The following is a 15,915-nucleotide window of genomic DNA, read 5'->3' on the forward strand; positions in this document are numbered from 1 at the left end:
GCCTCATATCCAACATGAATAGCTCTGTTACCACATTATCTGCTACTTAGGTTTATTATAAATGCATTTCTACCAGAAGTGCAATGAACCACTTGTTACCAAATCACACTGCTTGGATAAGAATGACCATCTTTATATATTCTCTATATAGAATCAAAAGTCAAGTATTCTAAATTTTTTTTAAGATCATAGAATACTAATAACGAAATAAAACACAGGGTCTATATATTTAGCATCCTCATCCTACAGCTCAAAACAAAACTGAATTTTTTTAAGACTACAAAGAAAGTTGAAAAGGGGGTCAGAAACAAAACAGAACTGATACTACAAGTCGTTGGTATTTCACATTAAATGAATTTAAGTTTTCTTTGTTATATGAAATCAAATAGATCATAATCCCACTTATCTTTCCATCATTCCTTCAAATACATGAAAATATGCTTCAGTATTTCAGGTATTCTCCAGTTCTTTCCATGCATAATCAAGTCATAACAGTGGAGCATCTAAATTCCATGAAGGTGAACACCCATAATCTTGATAAAGCAGTAAAATGTAATTATGATGTTAAGAGTGTACACAGAAATTTCATTAAGTGGATTTTTACCTTAACCTGATGTATTTTGTGGCATCGTTGACCTAATAAAATGTTCCGAATTGATTGGTTTCATTTCTGTATGTATGTATAAATATGTAAAGAATGTATAAATATGAGAAGATACATATAGAAAGAGGAGAGGGTTTTGTGGTTTTTGTTTGTTTTGCTTAGTTTTTCTTTAACAACATATAATCATTCATATTAGCTACCATTACTGAGACATACTCAGAGGAACTTTTCTTGTTGACCTGATAGAGAAATCGAGATTATAGAACATTTGCCTGCACAGAGTCAAACAGTTTTGAAGGAAAATCAAGGTTCCAACATCGGTGTTTCATGTTTTATAAAGTTCATACTACTTTCTCTTAATCTTCCAGGAAACAGCAGGCAATTATTTCTGCTTATGTTCCTGAAAACACCAAAGAGCACTGTATTGTGTTTTGAACAATTTACAGTACTAATTTTGAGTATTATCTAGTGAAATGAAATCACCTGTTTTACAGAAATCATTAAATAATATGATCCTTTCGAAAAATATTCCAACATACTGCTTCTCATCCTGAAGCTGATTGATTCAGGTCATGGAGATATAATGATCAGAAATGTTGCCGTGTAGAATGGCCTTGAATACTGCCAAAGCCAGTTTTCAGAGCTGAAGAACTCAAATGAGCAGTCACCTTCACGTTATGTAGCATATTTAGGAGGGGGGAAAAAGCGATCTTTGGCACCGTGTGGAAAGTCAGAATAAAATGTACCAGCTAATCATTTCATGTCAACAACCGAAAGGGAAAAAAAAAATGGAAAAGCCTTGACATCTTTATTTCCCCACTCTGATTCAGTTCTATGTAAACAGAGCTCCGTTCTGACAACTGTTTAGCTCAAGGCACAGATTTGAAGTATTAAAGATAATGGCAGATTTATTAGATTAACTTTTGCCAGGATCTTTTAGTGTCCTAGATAATTACTAGCCATGGTACATTTGAATGGTTTCAGTGTGTATTATTGTAATGTGTGCATTCCCTTGTAGGCATTGATGTTGTGTCAAAAGAGATATTAGAGAGTCTATATTTAGTTATGTTTCATTGATTTGTGTTTTTAAAGTTTGTGTGTGTGTGAAATTATTCATATTTCTGGTTTGTTTCTTCCCCAAATTAAAAAAAAAGGGGTGAGGTTTCCTTTCTATTAATTTCCTGAATTTTAAAGAAACTATTCTTTCAGTTCTTTCTAATTTTAATTATTGATCTGTCATTCTTTGATTACTCAAGTGAGCACCACCAGAATCGCTTCATCAAATTTGCACATTATATTTCTCCCTTCTGTTTTGTATGATTAATTCATACAGTCTCTTTGCATACTTGCATTTTCATTCTGGATCTAGTGCCTTTTTATCCTTCTCTCTCTTTTTTTTTTTAAGATTTTATTTATTTATTCGAGAGAGAGAGAGAGAGAGAGAGAGAGAGAGAGGCAGAGACACAGGAGGAGGGAGAAGCAGGTTCCATGCAGGGAACCCGACCCGGGACTCGATCCCAGGACTCCAGGACCACGCCCTGGGCCAAAGGCAGGTGCTAAACCACCGAGCCACCCAGGGATCCCTCCTCCTCTTTTTTTATATGTTGTTTTTTACTAGCTGTTTTATTTATTTGATTTTTTTAAGGCATGTTTTTATCACTAGTCTTTTTTAGAACTCTTAATTTGGTTTAAAGGTTTTTGATTAGCTCTTATTTTGTGTGGATTTCCCTAACATTCCCTTATTTTTGTTTGTGGTATTAAGGATTTTTCTCACAAACCAGCAAAGATTTTCTTTTTTTCTCTTTCTTCCTTTTCTTTCTTTCTTTCTTTCTTTTTCTTTTTCTTTCTTTTTTTCTTTCTTTCTTTCTTTCTCTTTCTTTCTTTCTTTCTTTCTTTCTTTCTTTCTTTCTTTCTTTCTTCCTTCCTTCCTTCCTTCCTTCCTTCCTTCCTTCCTTCCTTCCTTCCTTCCTTCTTTCTTTCTTTCTTTCTTTCTTTCTTTCTTTCTTTCTTTCTTTCTTTCTTTCTTTCTTTCTTTCTTCTTCTTTCTTTCCGAGTAAGGGGTGGGGGCAGAAGGAGAAGGAGAGGAAGAATCTTAAGTAAGCTCCGTACCCTACATGGATCCCAACACCAGGCTTGATCTCACGACCCTGAGATCATGACCTGAAATAAAATCAAGAGTTGAATGCCCAAACAACTGAGCCAGGCACCCCATGCCGTAAGGATTTTCTACTGCACTTTTCTATGTATGTAGATGAAACATCTTTTAATACAGTCAATAAATATGCTATCGTTTTCCAGTTTTAAATAATAAAAATTCATATTAGTATCTAGAATAAATGTTAATATTACTGATCCCAAAGAAGGTTTTTATTTGTTTTATTATTTAAATGACCTTTTCAGAAACATATCAGAGGATGCTAAACTTAGTCTTTCTTTATAGATAGATTATCATTTGTCATTATTTACCCAGAAAAAATCTCTGTATACACCTGTTGTCCAGACATAATCATTAATAGTGGTCTCTGTCACTTTCAGAAATACCCTTGCTTGGACATGTTATGTGGTCATCTGTTTTTTATGGGTGACTACTACAAAAACACAACATAAAAAGAAAAATGTATAAATACATAGATTGAGGGAAAAGAACTGTACTTGGGATTAGGAGAGTAATTTTTATTTTGCTACTAACTGTTCTGAATTTAGTTTTCTTACCTGGAAAATAAGGACATTTTATTGCACAATCTCTAAGCCTCTCATCCCTAAAATATAAATTACCACACATAATTACATTTCCTTTGAGATTCAAACTACACAAAGACTGTGTATGCATATAAACAATAGTTGCTAGGAAAGAAATTTGGAGGGATCCCTGGGTGGCTCAGGGGTTTAGCGCCTGCCTTAGGCCCAGGGCATGATCCTGGAGAGCCAGGATCCAGTGTCACATCGGGCTCCCTGCATGGAGCCTGCTTCTCCCTCTGCCTGTGTCTCTGCCATTCTCTCTCTCTCTCCCTCTCTCTCTCATGAATAAATAAAATCTTAAAAAAAAAAAAAGGAAAAGAGTTTGGATGAGTATGCTTGACTTAAAAGATGGCTTGATTGTGGGAGTGAATACTTGCTTTGTTTAAAGGTATATTGATATTGTCCAAATACCTTTGGAAAAATATAAAACAAGTGTATCAATGTAACTTATTCTGTATGTGAGAAGTAAGTCATACACGTGAAAACGTGAAATAGATCTTAAGAAAATTTCAGGCAAGCAACTCTGAAAATAAAGTTCTTTCCACAATGTTCAATTAAGAGTTAAATAAGATGTATTTTTTAGTCACTATTTCTTTGAATGTTAATAAACCATATGTGAATAATGAATAGAAGGCCAAACAAGGGCTCCTAGCTGGTTCAGTAGGTACAGTAGGCTCTTGATCTTGGTTGAGGTTCTGAGTTCAAATTCTACAGAGAGTATAGAGATTACTTAAAAAAAAAACTCTTAAAAAAAAAGGCCAAACAAAAAATAAACCTTCTTCATTATTTTTTCCCAACATTAAGATGTAGTGGAAATAATTGTTCAAACTGGTATTTGATTAATTAAAAAAACCAAAGAAAAACCAAAACTAGCATCATCTTTCATAGTTTATCAAATTACCTTGTGTATCCTGAATGTACTTTCCTCTTAGAGAAGCACAGACATCATTGTTTCAGACATTCTGATTCCATTCATTCCCAAAATGCACTAGAGGGAAAAAATCATATATTTTTGACCTTTCCACTGCAACAGTATAAATTAATACCACTCCAAAAAGATTATGTGTATTACTCGTTCTATGCTTGAATTTAGGGTGAGATGTATTATATTGACCATATTAAAAATAAAAGTGACAACAGTAATGTATGTTTTGCTCTGTAATATTAAAACATTGAGCCCCAAGATGAGTGGCTTTCACTTCCAGCAAGCTCCTCATTCACACTGAGTCTGTGTACAAATTTTATTGTACTTTCTTTGACTTGCCAGCACTGCCCTGGCATTATAACTTCCTGGCATCGTCCACTGAGTTGTTTTTGTGAACTGTTCTAAGTGCTTTGCATGCATGTGCTCCTTTAATCTTCAAAACGGCCCAATGAGGATATCCCCATTTTGCAGATGAAGAATGAAGGAACGTTGAAGTTCAGTGATTTGATCCAGAATAAGTGCAGTGAGACTTCAGATCCAGCTATGGGGTTTGCCAAATTCAATCTCTGCCCTTCCTCCCTATTCTTAACCGCCAAATATTATTTATATTTGTAAGAATGCAGTTTTAAAGGTTGAAATTTTCAACTTCTCACACAGAGCAGATAGCTGGAGACGAAGATGGTAGGACTGCTCTCTCATTGCCTGCATTGTGCTCTCTGAGTAGTGAAAGAACTCAGCAGTGTCATATGCAGCTGCATGTAGCAAGACAGGCAGTGCCTGATTTATAAATGACCCACATACACAGAACACTCTCCCTTCCTCATTGTCTTTGCCACATTCTGAACCCCTGCTGCTGACTGTGCCTTCAAAAAGTGGGAAAAGGAAATAGCTATTAGAAGCAGGCCCAGCCAGGGATGCTGGCAGGCTCCCATGTGACACTGGCCTTTCTGTCTCTCTATAAAAGTGTGTATGCATCTGTGTGAATGCAGGTGCACGTGTGCATTTGTGTGTTCTGCTTTGCTCGTGTTTTCATGCCCCCAGCTTACTTTGATCAATTTTCACAGACCAGACAGTTAACTAGTTTTGTAAATGTTACCATTTTTTGTAAAGACATGGACTCTTTGGCCAAGAAATTCATTAAAAAGGTCACAAAAGGTGCCTTATTTTTCTCTAAATATTGAGGGAATTAGGGGTTTATTAAGTCGCCTGAATTTGGATAAAGTTAATCGGGTTGCTTTCATGTTTGTATGCGTAACATATACCAGATATGAACTGCGTGGCCTGAAGGAGAGTTTTCTTGAGGAAGGAAGAAATCTTTAAGCAGTTTGGGAGCATAGCAAACTTACTGAGGAAGTAAATAAACCAATATGGTATTTCTTGATTGGGAAAGTAAGGGAAGTCTAATAAATTCAAAAGTGGGAGAAAGTGTGTTAAATGGAGGGAAAATACAGGAGAGAACAAAGGAGACTGGAAGAAGACAAACTCTTACTCATATATTCTCATAGAATCACTCCAGTGTCTGGACTGGAGGGAACCAGCTCTGTTCCTTCTCCACTTCCTATTATGTTTTACTGTTCCTTGTTGCTAGGACTTCAAATTAAAGCCAGAATTAGTATTCTCAGTACTATAGTCAGCCACCCTACGAGTTAAGCAAGTTTTTGTAAACTAAACTCAGAATCTATTTTACTATGGCTTTTTTATGTAATGAAATACATTTTGAAGTCCAAAGTCAGAATAAGGAATAAAGTTTCACAATATAACTCATCTGTGCTTGTGGCATATATGTAAGCTCATGCATTTTTTGCTTGCACAGCGCTCTAGTGATGTTTGCTTTCTGTTGTAATAAGAATGTTGACTTACCTTTTTTCTTTTTTACTGTCATTGTTATTGTTGTTGAATTAAGAAAATTCACAGAGAATTTTCAGATAAGACTTTCTTCTGACCTAGTTGGGTATTTTAATATTCTTAAATACCTGTCCTCTGATTACAAGACTAAAATGAATGAGAATTCAGCTACATAGGTTTGTAATTTCTGAAATTTAATCATAACCTAGCCTGTACCTGTCAGTGTGCCATTTTGTTTTGACATCAAAGTCACATGGATTAAATGATTTCCCTCTTCTCTGTAGCCATCGTCAAAGATAATGATGATTACATGGCCTATTATGCCTTCATGGCTTTTTGGTGAGAATTACAGATTATAAAATCTGCTCACTAAAGCAGTCTAATAGTCAGCTGAACTTTTGTAGAAAACCCAAAGTGTACCAAGTATTGTTTCCCTTTGATTATAGTTCTGATATTATAAATCAGTTTTGAAAATTTAATTTTGCATTCTTTTTCTGGGTCAGCATAATGATTGAGAGCCAAATAGCAAAGAAAAATTAATTTAATAGCTCTTTGCTATTGTAAAGCTCAGCTCGGTGACTCAAATCCCTACCAAGAAGCCACTGAAACCTAAGATGTAGGTATGGTACTTAGAAGACATTATTTGAGATAAAGTGACAGGGGGTAATTTGCTATGCCGCAATAAAGCATGCATTGATTTTTCATTTAAAGAAACTGAAATAAAATGACAGAAATATTCTACTTTGGAACAGTATAACAAAACAGTGAAAGATAAATTTCTTGCATTTATGTGTAAGATACTAATGTCAGTTTTTATACACCATTAGGTTCAACCACTTTGAGAGATCTGTAACTTAGATCCATTCTTAGACTGTTCACTTGCAAAGCGCACATGAATACCCAATAACTAACATACACTGAGATATAATATATGTATATTATATATATATAATAATATATAATTCATTTTTAGGTGGTTCCAAAACACCAGGTATGAGATTTGGTTCCATTTCTTTGTAGAACTCTTTGATATTTAATTTTTCCCCTCTCACAGCATTTGTTTCCTTTCATGAAGAAGAGTGTGGCTATAGACTGAATGTTTGTGTCCTTCCAAATTTTATATACTGAAACCTAATGTTTAGTATGATGCTTTTGAGAGAAGATTAGGTCATGAGGGTGGGGCCCTCAAGAATGGGATTCATGGCCTTATAATAGCCCCCCTTCTCCCATGTGAGGACATAGAGAAAAGACAGCTTTCCATGAACCAATAAGTAGGTCTTCTCCAAATACCGAGTCTGCAGGTGGCTGAGTTTTGGACTTTTAGCTAACAGGACTGTGAAAATAAATTTCTGTTGTTTATAATCATTGGTCTATGGTAGTTTGTTATAATACCCCAAAAGGACTAAGGTAAGTGTTTACCAAAAAAAAAAGATGACTTATTAATATGCTGGGACATAAAACCCCAAGGGAAACTATGTTTTTGTGCATGTGTGTACTCAATTATTAAAAAGAAATACTTTGCTAATAATTCATGTAACTTTTGCTAATGTGCAGAATCTCTTGGTGAAATGTATTATATTTCTTTTTTAAAAATTTTTATTTATTTATTTGTGAGAGAGAGAGAGCATGAGTGGGAGGGAGAAGCAGATTCCCCACTAAGCAGGGAGCCTGACATGAGGCTCTATCCCAGGACCCTGAGATCATGATCTGAGCCGAAGGCAGCCACTTAACCAACTGAGCCACCCAGGCAAGCCTCAAATATCGTATTTCTTTTTTTTTTTTTCTTTAAGGATTTTATTTATTTATTCGAGAAACAGGTAGAGAGAGAAGCAGAGATACAGGCAGAGGGAGCCTAACATGGGACTTGATCCCAGGTCTCCAGGATCACGCCCTGGGCCGAAGGCGGCGCTAACCAGCTGAGCCACCCGGGCTGCCCAATATTGTATTTCTTTTTTTTCTTTTTTTTTTTTTTTCAATATTGTATTTCTTAAGGGAAATATATTTCTGCCTTATTTTTTCCCCTTAAATGAAAAATTAAGTCAAATGTCACCCATATAAGTATAAAAACTATTTTGATTTTTATGAGTTCATTTTCTTAAAAAAGTGGAAAAATTTATTAATATATGCCTTCAGATAATGCTAAGTAAATTTCTGACTAAAAACAAGCATGTATTCGAAGCCATATTTACATATGTGAAGATATGCTTTCTCCTTACAAGAGACTTCTTTTATTGTTAATCTAAATACTCATGCACCTATGTGTACATACCTACAGTCACATTTTGTTTAAAACCCCATTTATTTGCATGAAAATTTTAAGCAAAGCTGCCATACACATGGTACCAAAAATGTGATTAATATACACACAAATCAAAAGTAATAGACACTGAAGTGAGAAGTCTTAGCAATCTTAGAAAATAAGCACAGAGAGCTATTAATTTGCAGGAATTTTAAGAAAATATTCTATTTCAAAATACTTCATAAAATTTGAATAATCTCACACAAACACGCACACACACACACACACACACACATATTTTTCCTGTATGATTTCACTTAAGCCTTATACTCAACAGCATCAATTTTACTGGCATATGCATCTATCTCTTATGCCAAATTTAGTTTATTTATGAACCATAGTATAGAAGACAACATGTTAATTCATTCATATTAATCTTATTTTGCTTTTCCTGGTATCTACTTTTTAATTTGCCCTATTGTCATTCTCCACAGCGATTTTTTTTTTTTTTTTTTTTACCATCTGGGTATTTTATATTTTGAAGGGTTTTGTTTTGTTTTGTTTTGTTTTTGACAATCTGTACTAGTTTCCTAGGGCTGCTGTAACAAAATGCCAGTAATTGGGTGGCTTAAAAAAACAGAAATTTATTCTCTGGCAGTTCTAGAGACCAGAAGTCCAAAATTAAAGTATTAGCAGGGCCATACTCTCACAGCTCTAGACTAAGTTCTTCCTTGCCTGTTCCCAGCTTTTGGTAGTTGCCAGCGATTGTAGACAAATCACTCCCGTTTCTACTCCCATAGTTATATGGTATTCTCCTTGTATGACTGTCTCTGTGTCCCTTGTTTCTCTTCGTGTAAGGATAGCAGTCATAGGATTTAGATTCATTCTAGTATTAACTTAACTGACTTCATCTTAAGTGATTATGTCTGCAAAAACCCTATTTCCAAATAAGGTCACATTTTTATTTTCTAGGTGGACATGAATTTTGGAGGAGCAGTATCCAACCCAGTCTACCCTCTGGACCCCCAAATTCATATCTGTCCCATTTAAAAAATCCATCTCCCCTCCCAATATCACCCAAACATCTTAACTCTTTATAGCATAACTCTAAGTCCCATATCTCATCTAAATATCAACTAAAAAAGTCTCACATTTCAGCATCTAAATCAGGTATAGGTGAGACTCTGGGTATGGTCCCCCCAGGGCATCATTCCTCTCCTTCCACAGACCTCTCAAACTAGAAAAGAAATTACCTGTTTCCAAAATGCAGCGGTGGAACAACCATAGGATAGACACTCTCTTTCTAAATGGAAGAAAATGGAAGGAATAAAAGGGTTACTGGTCTAAAGGAAGTTGAGCACAGCAGGGCAAATTCCATTAGATTTTTAGGGCCTGAGAATAATTCTCTGTGTCCTGGTGCTCTATGCTCTAAGCCCTCTTGACCCTCTGCGGCAGTAGCCTACTCTTCCTGGTCCCTGTATCTCTGGCTGCACTTGAGAGTAATTTTTCCTTCATTTTGTCTCACCTCTGTCCTCTTCGGTCCATGTTAGCAGTGTTACATAAAATTCTTGGTAACTGTTTGTCTTCTGTGGATGTTGAGGGGATCCACACCCTTAAACAAACATGTTCTCCATAGATCCATCCTTAGTAGTCTTATCTCTAATTCTGACTTCTCTAATGATGGTTGATTGGATCCATAAATCACACCCTAATCTCTATAGCAAATGGCTGTCTAGCTACACACTCATCCTTGTTTCCAGAGCATGTTATCTGGATAGGCGGATGATTTTCCAAATCAGGTGTTGGTTTCTTTTTTGCCTAAAAGTTCATTCCTCAGTTGACCTCTTTGCCCTCACATTTTACTATAGCCAGAAAGGAGAAACCAAGACCATACCTCCTATACTTTGCTCAGAAAGCTCTCTAGCTAAGTATCCAAATTCGTCAATTACAATTTCTACTTTTCATTCAAGATTGGCCAAGTTTCCTGCCTTCCACTGCCCAATAACATTTCCATCTGAGACTTTATGAGAAACACCTTTACCATTCATATTTTTATGTACTTTCTGTGCTTGATGATAAAGCCACATATATATATCCTCAAAGATGATAGAAACTTTCTCTCAAGCTCTCCTTACTTCTTACTGAGCTCTGAGCAGAATCATAAGTTTTTTGATGTCTGTATTTCTTGCAACAGGCCCCTCAAGGCAAACGAGGCTTTTAAAACTCATGAACCTCAAAATTCTTCCAGCTTATTACCATTCCCAGTTCCAAAGTCACTTCCACATTTTTAGGTGTGTAACAGCAGATCACTTCCAGAAACCAAAATCAGTTTTAGAGGGCTGCCACGACAAAATATACTGGGTGGCTGAAAATAACAGAAATTTATTCTCTCCCTATTCCGGAGGCCAGAAGTCCAAAATCAAGGTATCATCAGGGCTAAGCTCTCAAATGACTCCAGAGGAGGATCCTTTCTTGCCTCTAGTGACTTCTGATGGTTGCAGCAAAGCTAGACACAATACTCCAATGATTATTTCCATCCTAACATGGCATTTTCTCGGTGTGACTGTTTCTGTGTCTCAGTTTTCTTATAAGAGCATCATACTTTGGATTAAGGCCCACTCCAATCCAGTATGACTTCATTTTAAGTAATTACATTTGCAAGGACCCTCTTTCTGAATAAGGTCATATTCTAATGTTCCTGGTGCACAGGACTACTGGGGGACAGTATCCAACCCAGCACATAGCTTATACCTTTTTTTATTCCTCCAATTTTGATAAAATATATTTTTCTGAACAAAACAGTTCTATACCTTATATGATTCTTTTATTATTTTCAAAATATATGCTATATTTTGAATATACCTGAAATATGTTAGATTTTGGTTACTGAATTTGGATTATTATCAGATGAATGTAAAGTGCCTTTTACATAGTAAAATGATCCATGGATAGAAAAAAAATCCAATTTCTGGGGAATGAAAACTTAAGAGAATTGTGTCAAATGCAAAAATGACAAATGAGTCTGGTAACAAAATAAGAATAAATGAAGGTTGTAGACTATAAACTTTCCCTCAAATTACTTTGGCAAAAACCAGAATGTCTCTTCAGAATTTTAAATTGAACGTAGTAACAAGGTGACTTACAGATTAATTATTTTTTTTTCTGTTAACCAATATTCTGTATTCTCTATTCTGAGTTAAATATCACAATAGGCATCACTTAAGCATGTGTATGAGGCAGACTTATTTTCAGGTGTTTCCATCTGTTATGGGAATATACTCTAAGAATAGGAAAGAAACATACACAAATTAAACACAAAGCCAGGGAAAAGAGGAAAAAAAAATGAAAGAAAACATCTGCAGGGCAACAGTGTGGAAAAATGTTTGAGCTGCCTGTTATTAACTACTCAACCTGTTTTACATTGGAATCCTGCATAATTACATTACAGGGGAGGGGCAAGCAACAGATGTTGAATAAAGGTTGAAAATAAGAAAATGAGACTATTTAAAAAATAAAGCTACTTTGCGTACCAACAGGCATTTTTGGGGGGCGGGGGGCAGGACTTTCAGATAGCAATTGATTTCATATATTCACTGTGCATTTAGATCCAAAGAAAGCGTTCTCTGTTTTTCATGTGTAAGAAACTGACCAGTTGTACATCCATATATGGCTAAGTTAGAGGTGCTTAAAAGGCAAAACAAAAACAAAATGTAGCATCTCTTTAATTTTATAAAAAATAACATGTACAAAAGTTGGATTTGTTACAGAAATATGCATATTTCTCATTATTAAAGTCAGTATGCTTCTAAAAATTAAGAGTTTCTAAGTGACTGAGTCAAGAGCTAAGTTTCAAATAGTCTGTTGTTTCAAGTTCCAGACAATACACATCGAAATTTCACTAGCAGTGAACATTTCTATTAAGCCTTGTTCTCTAGGGATATTAAAGAACAGTCTGCAACTGACTTGGTGGCCTGCTTATTTATCTTCTACCCGCTATTACAGAAAGGTTTTTGTTTTATCTAGGATAAATGAATCCATCATCACAAGAGTATTTTTCCCATTGACCTAGGCATTCATATAGCTATTTTGCATTGTTTCTATCTCATCTAAACTGAAATACTCCCCCAAAGTAATTTTCTTCCAATCACACTAAGTTGTACATATCTGGGGAAATACCAATGACCGTATCTTTTAAGGACTGAACAATCTAAAGGATTTTAATATAAAAATTGCAATCAGTAGAGAGGGATTCATGATTCAATTGGCCCTTTTTTCCCACTTGGTTTTTCTAGTTGTTAACTAAAAATATTTTATTTTTCAAGCATTCCCGACTTTGCTTTCCTTTGCTATCCTCACCCTACACACCATCACAACTAGACTTCAGTCTGTTGATCTGCTTCCTCCAGGTGAGCAATTTCTTCATCTGCTAGCTTTCTTCTCTGTGATCCGAATTTTACTTGTTAGATGATGGCACTCGTAAGACTATACACACATAAATGCAGAACTTGTAGACTTGATTTCTTTAAGAGAAAGTGGTATAGTAAATAAGTAATTCTATTCTATTATATCTGCATCAGTACTATTAGTATCTCAGGAAAAGCTGTGTGGCATTAAGGATTGAAAAGAGAATCTAAATATTCATTTACATCAGAGTTTTTTTTTACATTTATTGTTCTTAAGTGAGTTGAAGTAGTTCAATTCTTTAGTTATTTAATGTAAAAAGAAAATCACCTCTTATACAAATTTCACTTTGGAGTTAGTGTAGAATATACTAGGGAGGAAATTGGTAGTCTGGACTGTGAGTTGATATAGGAAAGGAGGTTGATTATTTTCCTCTGGTGTTAGTTGTGGGTATAGAGCAAGTTACATGACTGTTGCAGCCTGAAGAAGAAACTGTTTCACCTAAGAAATTGAGTCCACAAATTCTTCTTCCACTTTGGACAGGCAATTGCACTCCATATTAGAAGTGTTATTTTATGGATATGTATCAAAGACTACTTCACGCATGACTGTAAAATCTGTACACATCACCCTATTACAGATTCCTAAAGGCAGGGCAGAAAAAAGTTCCTATCAATTGCAACAGCTAGTGAAGCTCAAAATTAAAATCCTCTGAACTTGATAAATTTTGTCAATATATTTTAATTTCGAAGTATGTTCAGAATGGGACTCAGAGACTCTGGGAAAATACATTGAAATTTGACATGACTGAATGGATTAAGTAAAAGAAATAAGTATCTCAGGTGAAATTTTAGTTCATCACATTATATTTTTCTATGTCTGGATTGTATGTAGTCCAAGCCTGAGTCATTTGAATGCTTTTGAGAGATTAGATTGGTTTCTGAGCAGTTTAACCTCTACACAAGGCAAACGAGCCAGTGGAGAAAATTTTTATATCAGGTTTTTGTGGTGCTTGAAAAATATACATGTGTGTTAAACCAATCTAACAATTACTGTTATATTCATTTGTATTGCTTTACTCATGCCAGAAAAAGAGAAGAGGTTACATTATTTCTGTATGGAAATGAATGGAAATTGGAGAGAAAATTCAAGTAAAGTCCTTAAACAGATAGTGTTACAGTGAGGAAAGTTTTATTTATGTCTGATTCGGGGGAGTGAGGGGGAAAGTTTGACAACATGAGTGCATGTACCTACACATATACTGACACATCTATGTAAAATCATCCCTGTTATCCTTAAATAGTTGTGACTTCACATTCATTAAAATCAATTGGGAAAAAAGTTTTATTTTTTCAATTCTGTAAAAATTGAAATTAAATTTAAGGATAACATTTATACTGAAAAAAACATTTTGGCTTTTAGAATTTAAATTTCTGAACATTATTCTATGTGTTCTTAAAAATCTCTCCCTCTTGACATAGACTCTCTGCTGGTGAGCACGTGCATGCTTCCTGCACACACACAGGTGCATGTACTCACCTATGCTTCACCATCACTATCTACTAATGTGAAACAGAGTCATCTGGGAGTTGGAACTGAGCCTCAGGAAACCCAAAGGCCTTTGCAAGGTAGATTAGGCCTTTATTTTTACATCCACTAAATAGTTCCAGAAGATTTTTGTCCTTAGGCAAGGCTCCTTCCATTCATTTCCATTTGGTATGGGAATATGTTCTTTCATCATGGGTACAAAGGGTGCATAGATAAGGATATGCATGCTTGCCTTTTAGTTGTAGTCCTTTATTGATAGTTTTCTGGTGCATTGGAAGTTATCTTATCATTTCAAAACTTCTATTTCCTTCACTTAAAGTATTAAGATGGTGAAGCTTGTGAATTTTTTCCATCAACATATATGCTACAATAAAACTCTACAATTTACAACTCACTTACTGAAGTTTCACTGACTATAATCTTTTCCTATTTTTGCACATATATATTTCTTTGATTTTTAACATACTAGAATGATTATATCACATATAATCATTTTATCTGTGTGTTATAAAGTAATCATAACTATATTTTTGTTTAAATCATGGTTATCTCTCAAATATACGGTTTACATAGACAATCTTTATGTGTATGGATAATAAGTAGTTCAATAGTTATATGTTAGACTGTGAACTTTTAAAATAAATGGTTGATCTTACAATGAATCATTCATATTTGGAATTTTATGCAAAATTATGTGCAGATATATGTTTTTAATCATAAAGCATCATTCCCAATAGATAAGAAGTTTTTATTTGCCAAGTACTTCTAACTTAATAATTTTTCTATTTTGCTATTATACTTATCACCATGACCTTATTTACAGTAATAATTAGGTAATTTTCTTTTGTGATCATGTATGTTTTTATCAATTCAGTGAATAAAATACTAAAATATATCTTTTATTAGAAATTTGCCAAATCAGGGCATCCCTGGGTGGCTCAGCGGTTCAGCGTCTGCCTTTGGCCCAGGGCGTGATCCTGGAGTCCCGGGGTCGAGTCCAGCATCAGGCTCTTGGCATGGAGCCTGCTTCTCCCTCTGCCTGTGTCTTTGCCTCTCTCTCTCTCTCTCTCTCTCATGAATAAATAATAAATAAAATCTTTAAAAAAAAGAAATTTGCCAAATCAAATAGTTAGATTTCACTCCATTTTATTTGGTGGGGGGGGGGGTTGAGTTTTAATACTAGATAATTATAGGTCAAGGAACATACTCACCTGAACTAGTAAATTTAAAATAAGTCACCTAAAAATTTAAGGTTAGGTGACACTCTCTCAAATTCAAGTTGGTCTCTCTTTGGGCAGATACTTTGTGATCCCAAATATGTGTCCACTAGCAGGTTCCACATTCTCCAATTGTCTCAAATAATTACAACATTCTAAAGGTATTTTAGGGTTCAGTGTGAAGGTTTCTGACATTTTCCTAAAGATTGCAAAGGGATTCATTGTGAAATAAAGTATTCAAATTTGACTTGTTCACTTCACTTCATCTCATCACATAGGTATTTTATCATCTCACATTATCACAAGAAGGGTGTGTACAATACAATAAGATATTTTGAGAGAGATCACATTCATATAATTTTTATTAGAGTATATTGTTATAATTGCATTATATTAT

General features: G+C 34.9%; 1 protein-coding gene across 5 annotated transcripts in view; it reads left to right on the forward strand.

Annotated features, from left to right (window-relative positions):
- Positions 1–15,915, forward strand: part of PCDH17 (protocadherin 17) — a 96,150-nt gene that overhangs the window by 62,754 nt on the left and 17,481 nt on the right. For 4 of the 5 annotated variants that reach the window (XM_049099265.1, XM_049099264.1, XM_025478128.3 and 1 more), the window contains exon 4: positions 12,675–12,758. The exons of the other annotated variant lie outside the window; for it this stretch is intronic. In XM_049099265.1, coding sequence (XP_048955222.1) covers positions 12,675–12,758 — 84 coding nt within the window. The remainder of the gene's footprint in view (positions 1–12,674; positions 12,759–15,915) is intronic. 5 annotated transcript variants of the gene reach the window in all.

Source organism: Canis lupus, chromosome 22 (genome assembly GCF_003254725.2).
Source record: "Canis lupus dingo isolate Sandy chromosome 22, ASM325472v2, whole genome shotgun sequence".
NCBI lineage: Eukaryota > Metazoa > Chordata > Mammalia > Carnivora > Canidae > Canis > Canis lupus.